The sequence below is a fragment of the Chiloscyllium plagiosum genome, chromosome 17 (genome assembly GCF_004010195.1).
Source record: "Chiloscyllium plagiosum isolate BGI_BamShark_2017 chromosome 17, ASM401019v2, whole genome shotgun sequence".
In the NCBI taxonomy this organism is placed as follows: Eukaryota; Metazoa; Chordata; class Chondrichthyes; order Orectolobiformes; family Hemiscylliidae; genus Chiloscyllium; species Chiloscyllium plagiosum.
Genome location: NC_057726.1, coordinates 47,422,936 through 47,439,185, shown reverse-complemented (window position 1 = coordinate 47,439,185; position 16,250 = coordinate 47,422,936). Strand labels below are relative to the sequence as shown.

At 39.1% G+C, this 16,250-nt stretch overlaps 1 protein-coding gene and 1 long non-coding RNA gene across 3 annotated transcripts; one reads left to right on the top strand and one right to left on the bottom strand.

The window, feature by feature from the left end:
• Nucleotides 1-1,132: 1,132 nt before the first annotated feature.
• On the top strand, nt 1,133-5,811 carry LOC122558434. Of its 2 annotated transcripts, none has more exons than XR_006314141.1 (3): nt 1,133-1,240; nt 2,227-2,333; nt 4,893-5,811. It is a non-coding gene; the product is annotated as an uncharacterized LOC122558434 (long non-coding RNA). The 2 variants fall into 2 exon arrangements; XR_006314140.1 differs by lacking the exon at nt 1,133-1,240 and adding an exon at nt 1,626-1,705.
• Nucleotides 5,812-7,787: 1,976 nt separating this feature from the next.
• irx5a (iroquois homeobox 5a) lies at nt 7,788-11,724 on the bottom strand. Its single transcript, XM_043707005.1, has 3 exons — nt 11,133-11,724; nt 10,397-10,802; nt 7,788-10,036 (listed from the first exon to the last, which is right to left on the bottom strand). Exons 1-3 carry the CDS (start codon nt 11,367-11,369, stop codon nt 9,318-9,320), a joined length of 1,362 nt encoding a protein of 453 aa, XP_043562940.1. The 5' UTR covers nt 11,370-11,724; the 3' UTR covers nt 7,788-9,317.
• Nucleotides 11,725-16,250: the final 4,526 nt, after the last annotated feature.

The window sequence follows — 16,250 nt, the reverse complement described above, 5'->3', positions numbered from 1 at the left end:
ATATTAAGGTGTTTCAAGGTACTTCATGGGAGTATTATCATACTATGTTTGACACAGAATACAAGTTCAGAACATTTGTCATAGTATTGGTCAAAGAAATAGGTCTAAGCAATGGCTGAAAAGAAATGGGCAGAAAAGTGGGCGGTCTAAGGAGGGAGATCCAGTGGTGTACTAGAGGCTAGAGGTGATAGATCAGAGATCTGAGTGCTGGAAGGAATTTACAGATATAGCAAATGAGTGAGGCCACGGAGGCATTTGAAAACAAGGGTAAGAACTTTAAGGTTGAGTTTTTGACCAACTGGTAGCCCAGGTTATTCAACAAGCACTGGAGTGATGGGTGAGTGAAATTCAGTGACAGGGAGGACATGGAAGCAAGTGTTATTTTTAAAATGTCCTTTAAATTCAAGTTGTAACATTTTTTACATGATGAGAATTATTTAAGTTAAAATATAAAGATAGTATTTTTGTCCTATTTAATCTAGTCCCAGGTGAAGACTGTATGAAGTAGTTGCCTTTCAAATTGCATAATCGCGCTTGCATCCACTATCAGCATCCTGTGCATTCATTTTTAATGTTAAAAAATATAAAGCGAACGTGTGAACTGATCACTTAATCAAGTGGTGACATTTCAAAGTTGGCTGATGAGGTTTTACCTTACCAAAGGGGGTGCCGCGTGGGTGAATGTGGTTGAGGTAATTTCACACCTACACCACATTAGGCCTCTGTACCAAACCGAAAGCAGTTCACTCTGACATAAAACCTATAATACAACCGATCTATAAATGCACATATCTCCCAAACAAGCCCTCCATAATCTATAATGTGGGATGCATTTACCGCTTTCAGTTGTGTGTTCCTGATATATCTATGAGCATTTACAATACTGTGTTGAGTTCTTTCTAGTGTGATCGACTGCGGTTAAATAGTGCGAGGAGCTTAACGTTAACTTGGGGGAGGGGGACATCGAGAGATCTTTTAATTTTTTTACCACGCCATGTTCATTGCCAGGATCTGACTGGATCAGCATTCTAAGGACTGTTGCAGAGTGTTATCAAACAGCTGCAAGTATCACAAGCGCACGTTTTCCCCCAGAGACTTCAGTTAGAACTGGCGAAACAAGGGACAGGTCTATTTGTCTTAGTTACTTTTTCGTTGGTTTTCAAACCTCCTTCCTTAAGAAATGTGGACTGTTGCTTCACTAACCTTGTCCGTTATCTATAATATTTTCTACTTTGGAGAGGTTTGTACACAGTTTTAAATCATATCGTGACAATCCACATCTAGGTCAGTTTACAATTTGATCATAAATATTTAAAGGCTTTTAACATGTAGAAGTGCAAAATCGTTAATAGTCCAACTCGGCTGGACTGTGCTATACTGTACAGGGTATAGAAATCTAGAGGACAATAAACCATCCGTCATTAGCAGGTTCATTTTCACTAAGGAGTATCATTAGGAAGTGATTTATGCTGAATATGCTCTAGCAGTTCTCAGCCCGAGTTTGTCTTTCTCCACTCGAGCCAGCGCCAAGCTAAAGAAACAGCTGGGCTGAATTTTTAGCGCCCATAATTAATTAAGAGCTTCATTCCCGGGATTTGATGATTAAATAAAGCAAGACCCTTATCCCCTCTGCGATTCCACTGAAAAGTATACTCCAGTCCAACTCTCCTGATCCCACGCCGGTGGCGCTTTATAATCCCTTTTTGTGAGTAAAATGCCACAAGATTGCTTATAGACGCGCACAATAGGTAAATTCAAAAACAGCCACTTGCTTTGCAATCGCTTCTGTTTTCTCTCGATTGCAGCATTTCTACCAATTGTTTTGTGACTCTAGAATGATAGGGGAGGGGGAAGCGGCTCGTAGGAATTAACATATTGCTGTTTTATTGGTGGTGGGAATAACCGGGTATGTTTCTGGTAATATTTGGTAAGCTGCCAGTCACAGATGTCCTTACTAATAATCTAACCAGGTCAAATAATAGGATTCCCTTTACACATTTTAACTGAATTTGACGTTGTTCTGAAGTGGCAGCCTGACTCTTGTCAGTGCCTCTAGTGGTTTGTTTGTGCAAGCCGGTATAGTAGAACTTGACTCGTACATCTGGATAATAACAATAATTAACAACGTATCACCTCGTTTGTCAATAGATTCCTATTACATAATGAATTGGCAGCCTGTTTTATTTCTTTTTAACCTGGAAACCATTTACATTTCTTCTCCTTTAGAGTATAGGCGAGAACAGAACGAGCAACAACAAAAAAAATCTACAAAGCCTGGATAAGGCAGAAGGAAATGATGAAAGACGCCAAGCCCAGATAAAATCAGCAACTTGGTATGTAATTTTGGAATATTTCTTTAACAGTAAAGCATAAAAGGAGCTTAGCAAATTCACTCCTGATCCCTTAGAGATTGAAGCTCCTGGAAGCTTGCATTCAGCATGATCTTCCAACAGCTCCAGCCTCACCATTTCAAACAGCGTGGATAATGAGGCAATAACATTTTTTTTTAAAGTTTCACTAAATCCATGTACAGCACTAGGAGCAGAGCCTTCAGCCCATCGACTCCATTTCCCCATGCAATTAGATCGTGGCTGATCTGTGCCTCAACACCATTTGTCTGTTTTTGCTGTGACAGTTTAAGCCGATAAAGTACCCTTGTGGTGAAGTTAAACCCCTCCAAAGTCGCTTTACTTGTATAGCAACCTACGTAGATGCAATGTTATACATGTGTGGTCGACACGCCTTAATACTCACCCATATAAACCATTAGAAGTTGTTGTGTAGCGCCATAATGAGCTCCACAGCCCTTATCTGTTTCCCCCTAATCCAACAGTCAAGACACGCGAGGTTAAAAATATCATCTTAGATTATTTTTTTCCATACAACAGTAAGAGGATACGCACAACTAGTCACATAACGTTCACAGCTTAATGATTCCAGCAAAAATATTATTCTCCAACAAACTACTTACTATAAAAAAGTCAAACTTTCGTGTTACTCTGTGACTTAAAACTTGACGCTTGAACAACGGATTCATTGCGGTCGCATTATACACAGCTATCAATTACGGAATTAACGTGGAAGTATTGCATTGTTGGTTGGTTTTCATTTTAAAGAAATAATGTACAATAAAAAAAATTGCAACCCTATTAATTCCCCACCAGGATTCTATTTGCAGTGCATATCATTTTCAATTGAACTAGAGAGACCAATACATAATGCACATAAAATGAGTTTTTAAAATTAAAATCCATTGGTTTTCCAAGGAGCCTGGGGTCTCTGAGTTATGTGTACTTGCACGTGGCATTTTAAAGCAATTAGGAAAACAGTTGAAGAAGTTATTAACTCTCCGCTATGTAATTTGATTTACTTACGTTAGTGATGACCATCCATTCATTACCACACTAACAGGACTGTACTGACATACGCAGTGCAGAGGTTTGCAATTCATTAGCAGTCAGCACAATGTTCCCATCCGCGGCGCCAGCCAACACTTCAAACAAAGTTGGCATTTGTTTACAAAAAAGGTCTCGTTCGCCATCCCATTTTTTTCCCCTGCAAATGTGTTTTGTATGCTTTCTTAAAGTGGTCTCCCTGTTGGGTTCATGTCAAGGGTTGGGATCAGTGGAGTATTTTCTCTCTCTCTCTCTGGTTACAGAAACGAGTTTCCTAAATATGCTCGCAGGACACAGACAGGCTCACATTTTAGCCCAAGCAAACCATGGCCTTTGATCATCTCGATCAGCTCCAGATGGACTCGATTTGTAGAATTTTTTTTAGGTTTTTCTCCAAATGATTATTTATGTAGTGTGCAAACGGCACCTTTTGCTCCCTGGCGCAGCCAAGAGTGTACAAGAGCTATCGGCTCTCACCTTGTCCGGATACAGAAGTTTATTTGGAGACGGCGGCGGTAGATTAAATAGGCAACTAAAACGTTAACACTGTGGGGAGAGGGGCTGTATGGTCAAATAAAAAACAGCTTCACGAAAAATCTCTTGTACCAAGTTTGTATAACAACTTCAACTGCACTTTTTGTACTGTTTTGAAAAACGCAACAACAAAATGTCAAAGGGTTTTCACGCGCTGATTGGGTTTCGTCTTCAAGTTTTAAGTCGGCTTATTTTTGCACGTTTAGTGCAAGACTACATGTAGAATAAGAGGGCACTTTTATAACAGATTTTCGCTGTCATTTTCACATTGCGCTGATAATTAAGCAGCCCATCGTGTCCTGTAATTATTATGCACATTAACAGTAAATCACGAATCCCTTGACAATGAGTTGAACTGCTTCGAACATCAATTTTATTCTTTAGCAAAAAAACTATAAGTATATGCAGCATCACGTAAGAGCGGATAGAATGTATTGGTGGAACTCAGTCATTCTGTTTCAAGACGCTGGACAGTAAGACAGGAAAGTACAATTGAAGATCAAGAATTTTCAATTTTTAGGAAGATTGGTAAGGGATGTGGTAACCACTGGTTAAGGGTTCAGCTCATTTAAAAAATAATACCATGAAAAGCATGTTGTTTTTAAACATGTAAGGTTGTGTTAAACAAAATGAATAGGTTAATATGTCCAAAAATGTGTTCCTTCGCCTGCCCCCCATCCCGATTGCAAATAAACTCCCTCTTTGTTTCATTAACAATGATGTTGGAATTATCCCGCAGAAGTCGGATGGAAAATGTCAGTGGCCCATTATTTTCGGCAATATATGATTGGCCGAGGTGGGTAAGGGAACCCAAGCTTTCAGTGCCATCCTTACTCTTGACAGTATTACCTGTCAGGCGCGAAGAAATGAACTGCAATAGTTGATGTTTCTTTCTCTCTTTCTCTTTCTCTCTGCATGGCTGGGACTGAATGTGATTGCTGTCCGCTTGCTGTTACTCCACAGATTTGTTTTTGACCATGCAAAGGGGAGGAATGTCAGGAATTCACGGCTGGTTAGAGGACACAGACTTTTCACCTCTTGCCAGTCAATGGGGCGAGTTAAGGACGTACTGCGGCGTGTGGAAACATCCTTAGGACAGAAGGGAATCATTTGGACGCGGAAATCACCGTCCCAGTTTAGTTCCAGAAGTTTTAGCAACATGTCGATGTTCTGCTGTTCCTTTGGTCCCTTCCCGCTTTGCTCTTGTGTTAAAAGAGACATCCAGAGCTTTGTTTCTGTTTTCAGTCCGCGTTGTATTAATACAAACAGTGACTTACTGGTACTCATCTTGCCTGCCTCTTGCATTGCAACTTTAAATGGAAATATAATGACATGCGCCTTCTTGTCCATACATTAACAAATGTGCCCCCCATCCCCACCCCCACAAACAGGCTACTTCTTTTTATCTGTATATTCATATATCTACATATATCAATGTGTTTCTAACAAATGTGTCCGTTCAACACATTGCACGTTTCCTTAGACGCCAGGCTCATTCTTTTCCTCGCTTTCCATTTCTCAGAGAAGACCCTCCAATTTTGTAGCAGTGACCACAAAAACTTAGCTTTTCAACTTTACCTTTTCGGTTGAATTCAGGTTAAATTGCCTGAAGATCCATTTCGCCGTTTGGTACGGTTGGTACAATAAGCATCTTTACATAATTGCAATGAACACCGGTATGGGTATCCATACTCCCAGAAGTATGCAAAGTGCTTCAAAGTCACAGTTGTTCCTGGCAAATCTCTCACATTCATTTGTGTAAAAAGAATTGAGTCTTTTGCTTTGGGGAGAAGGGGTGTGCAAACGATGATATTGCATTATTTACAGTACAGCCAAACTATGTTTAAGAACTTTAAATTGTGTTCATTAAAAAAAAAAGACCGCCACAAAAGTTGTTTAGTTTTGATCTTCCTGAAAGGGAACAGACAAAATACTGGTGAGTATTAGCCATACTTATAAAATAGGAACGGCAGGCGATGGGAGCTTATGTACAGGTGTACATGTGTGTATGTACATCTGAAGGCAGTTATGTGTGAAAATATGCATAGTGAACCTGAGAACACGCATGCCTGTTCATGACTATGTACTGTGCAAGGTCTGAAAGCTGCCGTCAAACAATCCACATTCTGAAGTTAGAGTAAGAAGTTTGTTGAACCCAATAACTGTTATAACATTAATTATTTTCATTTCTAAATTAAGTAGAAAGGATCAGCAATAAAAGGATAGTGAAATTATGTGCAATAAATATTAATACTTTCGGCTATCAGTCTTCTTTAATATGAAGGCCGCCTTGGGGCAAGATTAGTGTGTGTGATTATATAACAGCAAATTCCACGCTGGTCACCAACCCCTAAAGCCCATATAATTCAGTGAAAACCATAAGGTAACTGCAACTAGTATCTGATGCGCTTGGCACCGATATATTCCGATACTGTGCAGAACATTGGATATAGGATTTGTAAATCTGTGCTAATGCACTTGAGTAACTTATAAAAGATCATTTCTTTATGAAAAAATATAAAAATCAGCTTAAGACTAATACCGTCTGTAAATCACTAATCCTTTAAAATTAAGTAAAGATTAATTTAATTCCTAAAATAGACACCATATCCACACTACTAATTTGCATAGATTCTGCGAAATAAAGTAATTTGCCATTAATTCCTTGTTTGAAACTGATCACAACTTCAAGCTGCATGTTATTTTTGTATTTATTTTTTAAAAATTGAGAAAACCCAGGTGGGGAAAGAGGCGAGGGGAAACTAATAATTATGGTGCTGCCTGATGATATATTGCAATCACGCCAATGCAGCTAACACTTTAGCACCAGATAAAAATAGAAGTTCTGATTTGAATGTCCGAGTGACTCTGAATATTTTAGTATCGTTTCGAGGAGTATTTGTGCTCGTCCTCTGAGACACTTAGCGACAATTTACTGAAATACCAGAAAGGTGGAAATAAATCTAATCAAAGGCAACCCATCGTTTATCAGTCTTAGAGAACCCGAGTTTAATGAGCATTGGGAAATAAAACCGCCTTTCTTAAATGTTTTCAAATGTACTTTCTATTTTACGTTTAATAAAGTCTGAAGGATTGTTTCAGGGGCGTCTAACCACAGTCATAACATCACAAAAATACCTCATTTTGGAATAACATTCTGTCCAATGTAAGTGTGTGTTTTTTTTTAAAGAAACACAGCGAGTGCTGAGAATTACCTGAAATGTAGGTTCAGAGTGAATCATAGGACGCTGGCAAGTAGCAGTCTAAATGTGTGGTGCATTATAATGAGAAGCAAACGGAAAGTTCAATCCCTATTCACTGAGACAACTTCTTTTAAAAGGCTTTTTTATTCAGTTATTAATTGTGAAAACATCCAAATTGTGATGTTTCATAATTGCAGTTGGTTGGAAAATTCGTTAAATATGTGAAACACGTGTACCGGCGTTCGATTGAGCCTGACAACCAAGTGTTTCCTGTATTCTCTGTGCTAAAAGACCATTGTAAATACAAATAGTATGAGTAATTTTACAGTAACAAAATATATACGTATCGAGTACAAAATTTACATCAATTCGTTTCCACAGCTAACTTTAAATTACCCGTAGATTAGGTCGAAATGTGGAGTTGTTATACAATATTTAATGGGCTCGCTGATTAAATTCAATTGAGGGAAAGGGGGTTGACATCTTCAATTTAATTGCCTCTATAAATGAGCTCGTTTTTTCGTTTTCCTTTTTTCCTGTAGCGAAAGAATTGGAGGGGTCTGTCATTAATATTTAATTTCTCAATCTGTTGATCTTGTAATTAGGATAGTCGGTCTGAATCAGTTCTTCAAAAACATAAACAAGAAGCATCACGTTGCATTTGGAAAAAATCAGGCTGAGGTTTTATTTACAAACATTTCCGATTCCATTGTTTTGCGAAAAAAAAACAGCCGCATAAATTAGTAAAGGCTCTGTGTATAGTTCTTACAAAAATACAATTCATTTTTTTAAAATCTCCTACGTACAGCAGACTCCATACACAGACGACAATATTCCACGAAAAAAATTAATTTCTGGTTTTCGTCCTATCACACTTTGAGGTATGGCGACATGTTCAGGGCATTGACTGGAGTGAAATGATTCACATCAAATAAATGGGGGTCGTTTTACTTCCCTTTTGTAAAGTTTGGTGTTAAGTTGACAGTCAGTAGTATGTGAATTGGAAGGGTAATGTTGCTAGGAGTGCTATTCCTTTTTTTAATTTTTTTTAAAAAAAAGATATTTTGGCACTTAGTTGAAAGTACGATGGGTTTCTATTCGGAACAAGTGTGACACCTACCTGCGAATATGGGAAAAGTTCAAGCCAACACTTAACTGAATGGGTTCCAGTATCGTAACATTGAAGGTGGAAGAAATATGAGCAGCGAAAAAAAAGTCTAAGGAAAGCTTGCGGTCAATACCGGAGAATGAAGCGAATTTACATGGTAAACGAGCACAACTTGTGGGGGTGGGGTGAGAAGATCTCGGCGAGGTTATCTTGTATGGATGTCAGCATGCATTCAGTTCTCTGCCTCAGATATAGCACTGCTGTGTTTTTTTGCGATAGTAATGAGGACTAAATTTGGCATAAAATCGAACTCATTAGCAAAGTTCACCAGATGATTGCTTTGCATAAAACACGACACTGATTGGATGTAATTAGGTTAAAGGATGGCACTTTAGTTTTAGCCTTATTATTCTAGCCAGTTCCTGCACTCCCGAACTGCACACGGAAAGTGCTACACTCTCTGGAATTAATTCTCTTTGAAAATAAAAGTTCTTCACATTTTGACAACAAAACAAACCAAGCCAAACAGCAATGCCCGCCTGGATATGGAAAGCCGAAACTGTGTTTTAATTGATATTTACATTTTGCTCAGCAGCGGCCCTTGGATTTATTTTTTCTCTCTCTAATTGAGTCTAATTTGTATATTGTTAAAACCTCTCCCTCCTAGACACACATTTAGAGAAAACAACTTTCGTCTTAAATTAAATTGCCAGCATCTTAACTAGGAAACATTTCAAAAACACAGATTTATATTAGATATGTTTATATATTATACGAAAGAACAACAATAATATCTGTACAGGACACTCGTTTCATAATTTACTTCAAAGAGGGTGTATTATCCTTTCTTAAATACAAAAAAACGCTACATTAAATATACAGAATTAGTCTCAATACAAATTAATCCGTAGTTGGTTAAGACATTCATTTCAGATGTTACATTTTGAACAGTTTGCATCAACCGTTTTGAACATATGAGAAACTAAAAATCTGTGTCACTTAATACCATCTTCACGGAAAATACTTTGCCATGGCCAAATAATAAATAGTGTCCAGAAATTCGGCGAAGAACCAGTATTAAATATTGGACATACCTTTCTTCAAATCATAAGACGACGTGTCCTTGCAATGATCTATTTGTGCCGGGCTCTTTGTTTTAGCTTCGGGACAGAGTTTTGCTAGAGCCTCTGCTCTGCTTAAGACAGTCTGGCTTAATCCATTGGAACTGAAGTGTGTTGTGCTGCTACCTCCATGGTGGCTGTGAAGGTGCCCGAAGCTACCATAGTTCGTGTAGCCCGTGTAGAAGGGCGAGGTGTAGTAGAGAGGCCGACCCAGCACGGCGCTGTTCGGGTAAGGACAAGGGGAACGGGATGGAGACGAGGCGCTGGCCGACACGGCGCAGCCCTGACCCGGGCACGCACTCTGCAGTGGCTCGCTCTGTTCCTTGGACTTGTCCGAGGTAGCGATTTCCGCCAGAGACCAGAGTTTGGGCTTGGAGCTTGTAGCCGGGGGGGAATGGATGACTGAAGTCACATTGCAGTTCGCGGTGTTACTCGGAAGAGTGTGAGTTCGGTTTGTATGTGCATTTTCCAGTTCGGAGTCGTTGCTTTCGTGTAAGAGCTCAGCTCCAGGAGGCACAACCAGGGAAGAAGTAGTGGCTTTGGGCGAGTGAATGGTTTCTCTTTCCTCTCCGTCTTTTAACTCCGAATCGCAAAGGATCTGCCCACTTTCTTTGCTGGGATCTTGTTCCTCAAATCTTTCACAGGCGATTTCTACTATCTTCGTTTTCTGATTCCCTGTTTGATTCAATGTAAAAAGAGAGAGAGAAAACAAACTAATTCTGAGCGAAAACGGGGTTTTAAAAAGAAAATGGTTATGATATAATTAACTACAATACATTTGCTTCAAAGGAAGTCAAAATTATTTGATATTTAATTTCTGGGTTCCGCTTAAATGTTGCTGCTTCGAGGCAGTATCTAAAACATTTCAGTGTTGCATTTTTAAAAGGGTCTTGCAACTGCATGTGTGGTGACAACTATAATTCAAACGAAAATCAGTCTGTTATTTGCATTTGTGTGCGTTATAAATAATAAACTCAAGTCAACCCCGCGCCCTTATTGGAAATGATTTCTCTAAAATATTTATTAATATCTTACCTGACTCTGATTCCGACGAGTTTCCCTTCTCTAAAGATTTTGGTGGCTCGTCATCGTCGTTTTTCTCCAGGTCTATGTTCTCTTCTTCCTCCTCGTCTTCGCTCCTGTTTCTCGGAGTCCAGGTCATCTTGTTCTCCTTCTTCAGCCTCCTCCTGGCGTTCGCGAACCAAGTGGAGACTTGAGTCAGAGTCATCTTGGTGATGATGGCCAACATGATCTTCTCGCCTTTGGTGGGATAAGGGTTCTTCCTGTGCTCGCTGAGCCAGGCTTTCAGAGTGGCAGTGGCATCTCTGGTGGCATTTTTTCGGTAGGCTGGGTCACCATAGGGATAAGAGCCTAAAGGAGCAGCGTACGGGTGATATCCTATAGATCCAGCCATTCCCGTCGAGTGATCATAGGGAGAGCCCTAAGACACAACAAACTCGTCAAAATCGCATTTTGTACCAAACGCAGCCGGCTGTAAATCCTGTTATCTGATATATTTTTAAAAAACAAAGGTAAAGCTGCGAGCTTTTCAAGACTGCAATAAAATCAAGCATTTTTTTAAAAATAAAAAATCAATTTCGCCAAATTTATTCTGAACGGGAATCAAATTGCATTAAGTAACAAACTGTGGCGACTGAAAAGTTTGTAAAGACAGAGCTGAGATCTTTTCGGAAATGCTCTGAAAGAGGCACCATTGTACTCCGCAATAGTTACGAATGCATTCTAATGGTGTCCAGAAAGCAGAACTTACCACGTAGGAAGTGAAAGCAGCGGTCGGATCTGTGCCGTACTGGAGGTGACTGTTATAGCCTGGGGAAGGAGCTGTAAACGCTGTCGATCCGGCGTACGGACTGAACGCAGATCCCGAGGAAGATCTCCCAAGTTCATCCGTCCTGGGTCCCGATATTACGCTCGTGCTGTACGCTGGACACGAGTAAAGAGCTAAAGAAGCTGACGGTTGGTACAAGTAGCCCTGAGGATACGACATGGCTAAGATTATGGTTTTGTGTATGTGCGTGAATCAACCCCCGACTTCCACAGTTCTGATGTGAGTTTATGAGCTGGAGTCATGCACCGGCAGATTGCCTGGCTCTGCGCTCTCAGCAGCTGACTCTGCCAGTGTTTACTTGCAGAAGTTTTCCTTTCGATAGGGCTGCTTGGAAAAGGTCCTGCCAGCTGCAAGTTAGAAATTCAGGGTTTCTGACGCCTTCTACGCACTCGCAGCTCCTCCTATCAGGGTGTTGTCAATAGAAGAAAGGCAGCAGCCTGATGGGGTGCCACAACCAACCTAATGAGAGGCTGTTTTTTTTCTCTCTCTCTTTCGACACAAGCCTCACTTCAAGGCTCAAGTGCGCCGGCCCCTGGATGGCAATCTTTTACCAGGCTCCAGCAACTTCACTTAAAGTTTGCTAATATTATACGTGACAGAAGCCTAGCGAATCATAGCACATATAATCAGGAACAAATGTTGATCTTACTGGAAATGTCTGCCAATCAAACACTCCCACAGCACATTTTCTAACCTTCCATTCGACTCTCGACTTACTGCTTGCCAGTAATTTTAATTCTATCGTGTCCGATGTTACATGTTTGCCATGTTACAGGTGTGTGGCCATCATATATGCAAGCGTAAGTCTTTTCCGAATCATTTACTGGGCCATGTCATATGGAGAGAATATATTACATTTCTGACTTCTTAATCTAAGATTCAGCTAAATTCAAATATGCTAGCAACTCCACAGTAGTCTAGTCAATAGCGAAATCAGAGTGGATTGCAGGGAACAGGCGAAGGGGTAACATTAAGGCGAGTTGCGCTGTCACAGAGCCGGTGCAAGACGTGATGGGCCAAATGGCCTCCTTCTGTGCTGTAACCTTTCTGTGATTCTAGGTCAAGGATTCCCTTCCCACTTAGTGTCGGTGGCACTGGCTTCACCAACCCGAATTAGGGAAGAGGTGAGGGACGTAGGTCATCTTCTCTCTCCTGCTGCATTGGAGTTGTGTGTGTGTGTGTGTGTGTGAAAATCTTGGATCAAACCAGGATGGACCTGGGCTGTGAAATCACTTGCCATCACTCACTGTAGTATTTGAGTACGTGACCGTTTAGGGGAGGTGTTGGAGGATGGTTGGGTCTCCTGAAGCCTTGCCCAGCTTGGAGAAGGGGGCGAGGAGACACAAGAAAATAAAATGTTAACGATCGCCTGAACCCTATTTTATTTTCCTGAAGTCACTCAAGGCTATGAGTTATTTGTATATTTCTGAAATCTGTTCGGATGATTTGATTCAATTCTGAATTTGTTTACTTTTGTGGATAGCAACTGCCAGTCAAGTCCATGACACTAACACAAAAAGAGGAGGATCAAAATTATCTGATATAATTACTGAAAACGTACAGAGAAATAATTTGCAGTTTGTACATTGATACTCTATTTGTTTACACACAAGTACCTCTTTCTCCTTAAATACAAATCTTGATAATAAATGTAGTGCACAGCGGTTGTAGGGGAGGAGAAGCTAATTTTCACTATTGGCAACTAATTCACACGAGAGAGCAATACTCATTAGTAAGGAATGCCAGGAGATGATAAAGCACAATGTGCAGACTGTGTGCATAAAATGTGTGGATAGAATTACTGTTGTAAAAATAGACACAAGTTCAAGTGTATAATAAAATAAAATCCCTGACATGCAGTTTTTGGACTATTAAAATGAAATCTATTCATCTTGGGTTACATAAGTACTCTTGAGATTATAGAAAAATATTTATGCCAATCATCTAATTATTTTATAAACTGAGAAATAGATTGAGTTATTGGTAATTAACAATGTTTAGATTGTGAAAAAAGTGATTTTCAGAAAACTGTCTCATTAGTGAAAACAAAACTTTCTTGGAGGTCCTTATGAAGACAAAGTTTGTCTGAGAATATGTCATTTTATAGTTGTTGACATTTTTGTTGATATCAATTCAGTTAAGAGTATGTTGATTTGGCTTCATATAATTTATATGATAATCTGTAATAAAGTACAAAATATACAGATTATACAATATACAAATATGAAGGAGCATTAAAGTGCAATCCATCAACATGGGCTGATTTGCTGAATATTTGTGAATTTTGTTTGGAGCTTCTGGGTTGTACTCTGCCTAACCCAATGTTTAGATTTCCTGCATGCCCTTTGCACATGTCCATTACCATCAGTCTGATCTTCCAATTGTTTTCTGTGCTGTCACATTGGTTGTTATCTAAGAGGTTGCCAGCTGGAACTAGAGCCTCAATAAATTCTTTCTAACTGAATTTTTTTAAAAAATTCCTACCGTTAAGAGATCATTCACCGTTTCTTTGCATCACATCCTTTTAATTACTTGTGCAAAATTCACAAAAGTGATGAAGGCAACTACTCTAGGAAATAGTGTCTGTTATATGTGTTAAGTTTCTATTCTAGGAAAAAAACATGTTTGCTTTATAAATCTGTATAATCCAAAGTAGACTCTACAACTATCATGCATGGATGAGAGCAAAGTTGAGATTAGTCTTGATTAGTCTTGAACCCAAAATATTATTTTATGGGTGTAGGTTTGCTCGCTGAGCTGTAGGTTTGATATCCAGACGTTTCATTACCTGGCTAGGTAACATCATCAGTGGGGACCTCCAAGTGAAGCGAAGCTGTTGTCTCCTGCTTTCTATTTATATCTTTCTCCTGGATGGGGTTCCTGGGGTTTGTGGTGATGTCATTTCCTGTTCGTTTTCTGAGGGGTTGATAGATGGCATCTAGATCTACACCCTAAATCTCAACCTGCGCTACAAACCTTCACAAACCTTGCAAAAAATATTATTTTATGCCTGTAAAGGAAAATAAACTCCTTTGTGTGAAGACATATGTGAAATAACATTGTGACTTACATATTACAACTTCAACAATTAAAATTCAGAAGGTCAGAACATTGGGACCACCTGAGAAGATCTGAACATTATTCTAAAATTTAATGCATTGTATATTATTATTTAAAACTTCCTGCTCACACCCACCTTTATGCTAAGATTTTGATTATGTTTTCTGCCAACATTAATAATTGTAAATTGCAATGTCAACATCTTCCAATCAGTTTCACTATTTTGTGCTACCTGTCATAATAATAGTTGCAGTTTCTGGCCAATAGGTGGCTTGGTGAAACAAATTTCTGAAGTGTCGCAATGTGTAATGAACTTAGAATCATCAACTGACTACAGACAACATGAACAACAATTTGCTCGCAAAATAAACTGCTAACTTAAAGCTGCAGTAGTATGCAGAAATGACTGATTACTTGTTAGAATCACTGAACTGAAGGCTAAGGACATTGTACATTTAGTATTGCTCTATAATCTGAGGAGCAATATTTTATCTTGAATACACATATCAGAAAGCATCAGTACAGTGACAATTCTGCAAGTGGAATGAAGCTATAGAGCTTCACAATGGCTGTAGAATATAGAGAGGCTCATGGAGCAGATAGGTGTAGCAGATAGGTTTCAATACAAATGAATGTAAGGGAATGCGTTTCAGTAGGAACAATATTGACAGACAACATAAAACAGGGACACACATATAAAGGGGGTGCAGGAGCAGAAGGACGTGGGTATATATTTTCACTGATCACTGAAGGTGGCAGGACAAGGTAAAACAGCAATTAATAAGCATGCAATATCTTGGACTTTATTAATAGGGATATAGAGCACATGATGAAGGAAGTGATATTGAGCTTTTATAAGATCTTTGTGAGGTCCCTGGTAAACTATTGTGTACAATTCTGGATGCCACATTGTAGGAAGGATGTGAATGCATAGGAAAGAGTACAAAATCAATTTACAAGATTCCTTCCGGGGTAAGAAATTTTAGTTATGGGGATACATTTAAGAAATTAAGGCTGATTTCTTTGGAGAAAAGTAGACTAAGAGGACAGTTAATAGAGTTTCCCAAAATCATGAGTGGGCTGGACAGAGTGGATCAGGAGAAACATTTCCAACATGTAAAATGAACAAGAATGAGAAGTCATAGATCTAACATGAGTTGCAAAAGAAACAAATGCAAGGTAAAAAAACAAGCTTTTTCACAAGTGTGATTTGAGTCTAAAATTGCACTGTCTGGAAGTATGGTGGAGTCAGGATCAATTGAGGCATTTAAGAGGGTATTGGATGACTGTTTGGATAGAAATAGTGTGTAAGGGTATAGGGAAAATGGAGCAGACTGACATGGGGTAAAGATGCTCATTTGATGAACCAGTGTGGATGCAATGAGCTCAATGGCCTCCTTCTGCACTGTAACATTTCTGTGATGCTGTGATTCACGCAGTCATCAGCAAGGATGTTATGAGGCATGCTTTGCTATAAATGAAAATTATACCTTGAGAAGCCATAATAACCCAAGTTTTATGATGTTAAGTTTTATAGTTTCTAATGTAAGCCCCTGGAGTTTGTTGTTGATGTGAGATTAGTTTTCTTTTAACAAGAACTGTTTTCTCACAATCTTCTGTGTTTAAAACACAATATTCACAAGCATATATAAAACCTCATGTTCTCAAGAGAAGGTTAGAGAGGGGCAAGTAAGTTTGCTCCAGGCATTGATTTTCCACTTACAATCATTCATGTTTACCTATTTTTTCAACAACATTGAACTTACACTGATCACCTTTTGTGTCAAATTTATATTCTGTTATCCAAATTATATCTTTTTTCTACTTTACTGCACTGTCCACCATTCTATATATTTCACTCCTTGAAAACAAGTAGGCAATTAACATAGAAATATAAAATAAATAAACAGGAGTAGGCCATTTGGCCCTTCAGCTCTACTCTGATTTAATATGATTACGTCTGATTTTCCAGCTCAGTAC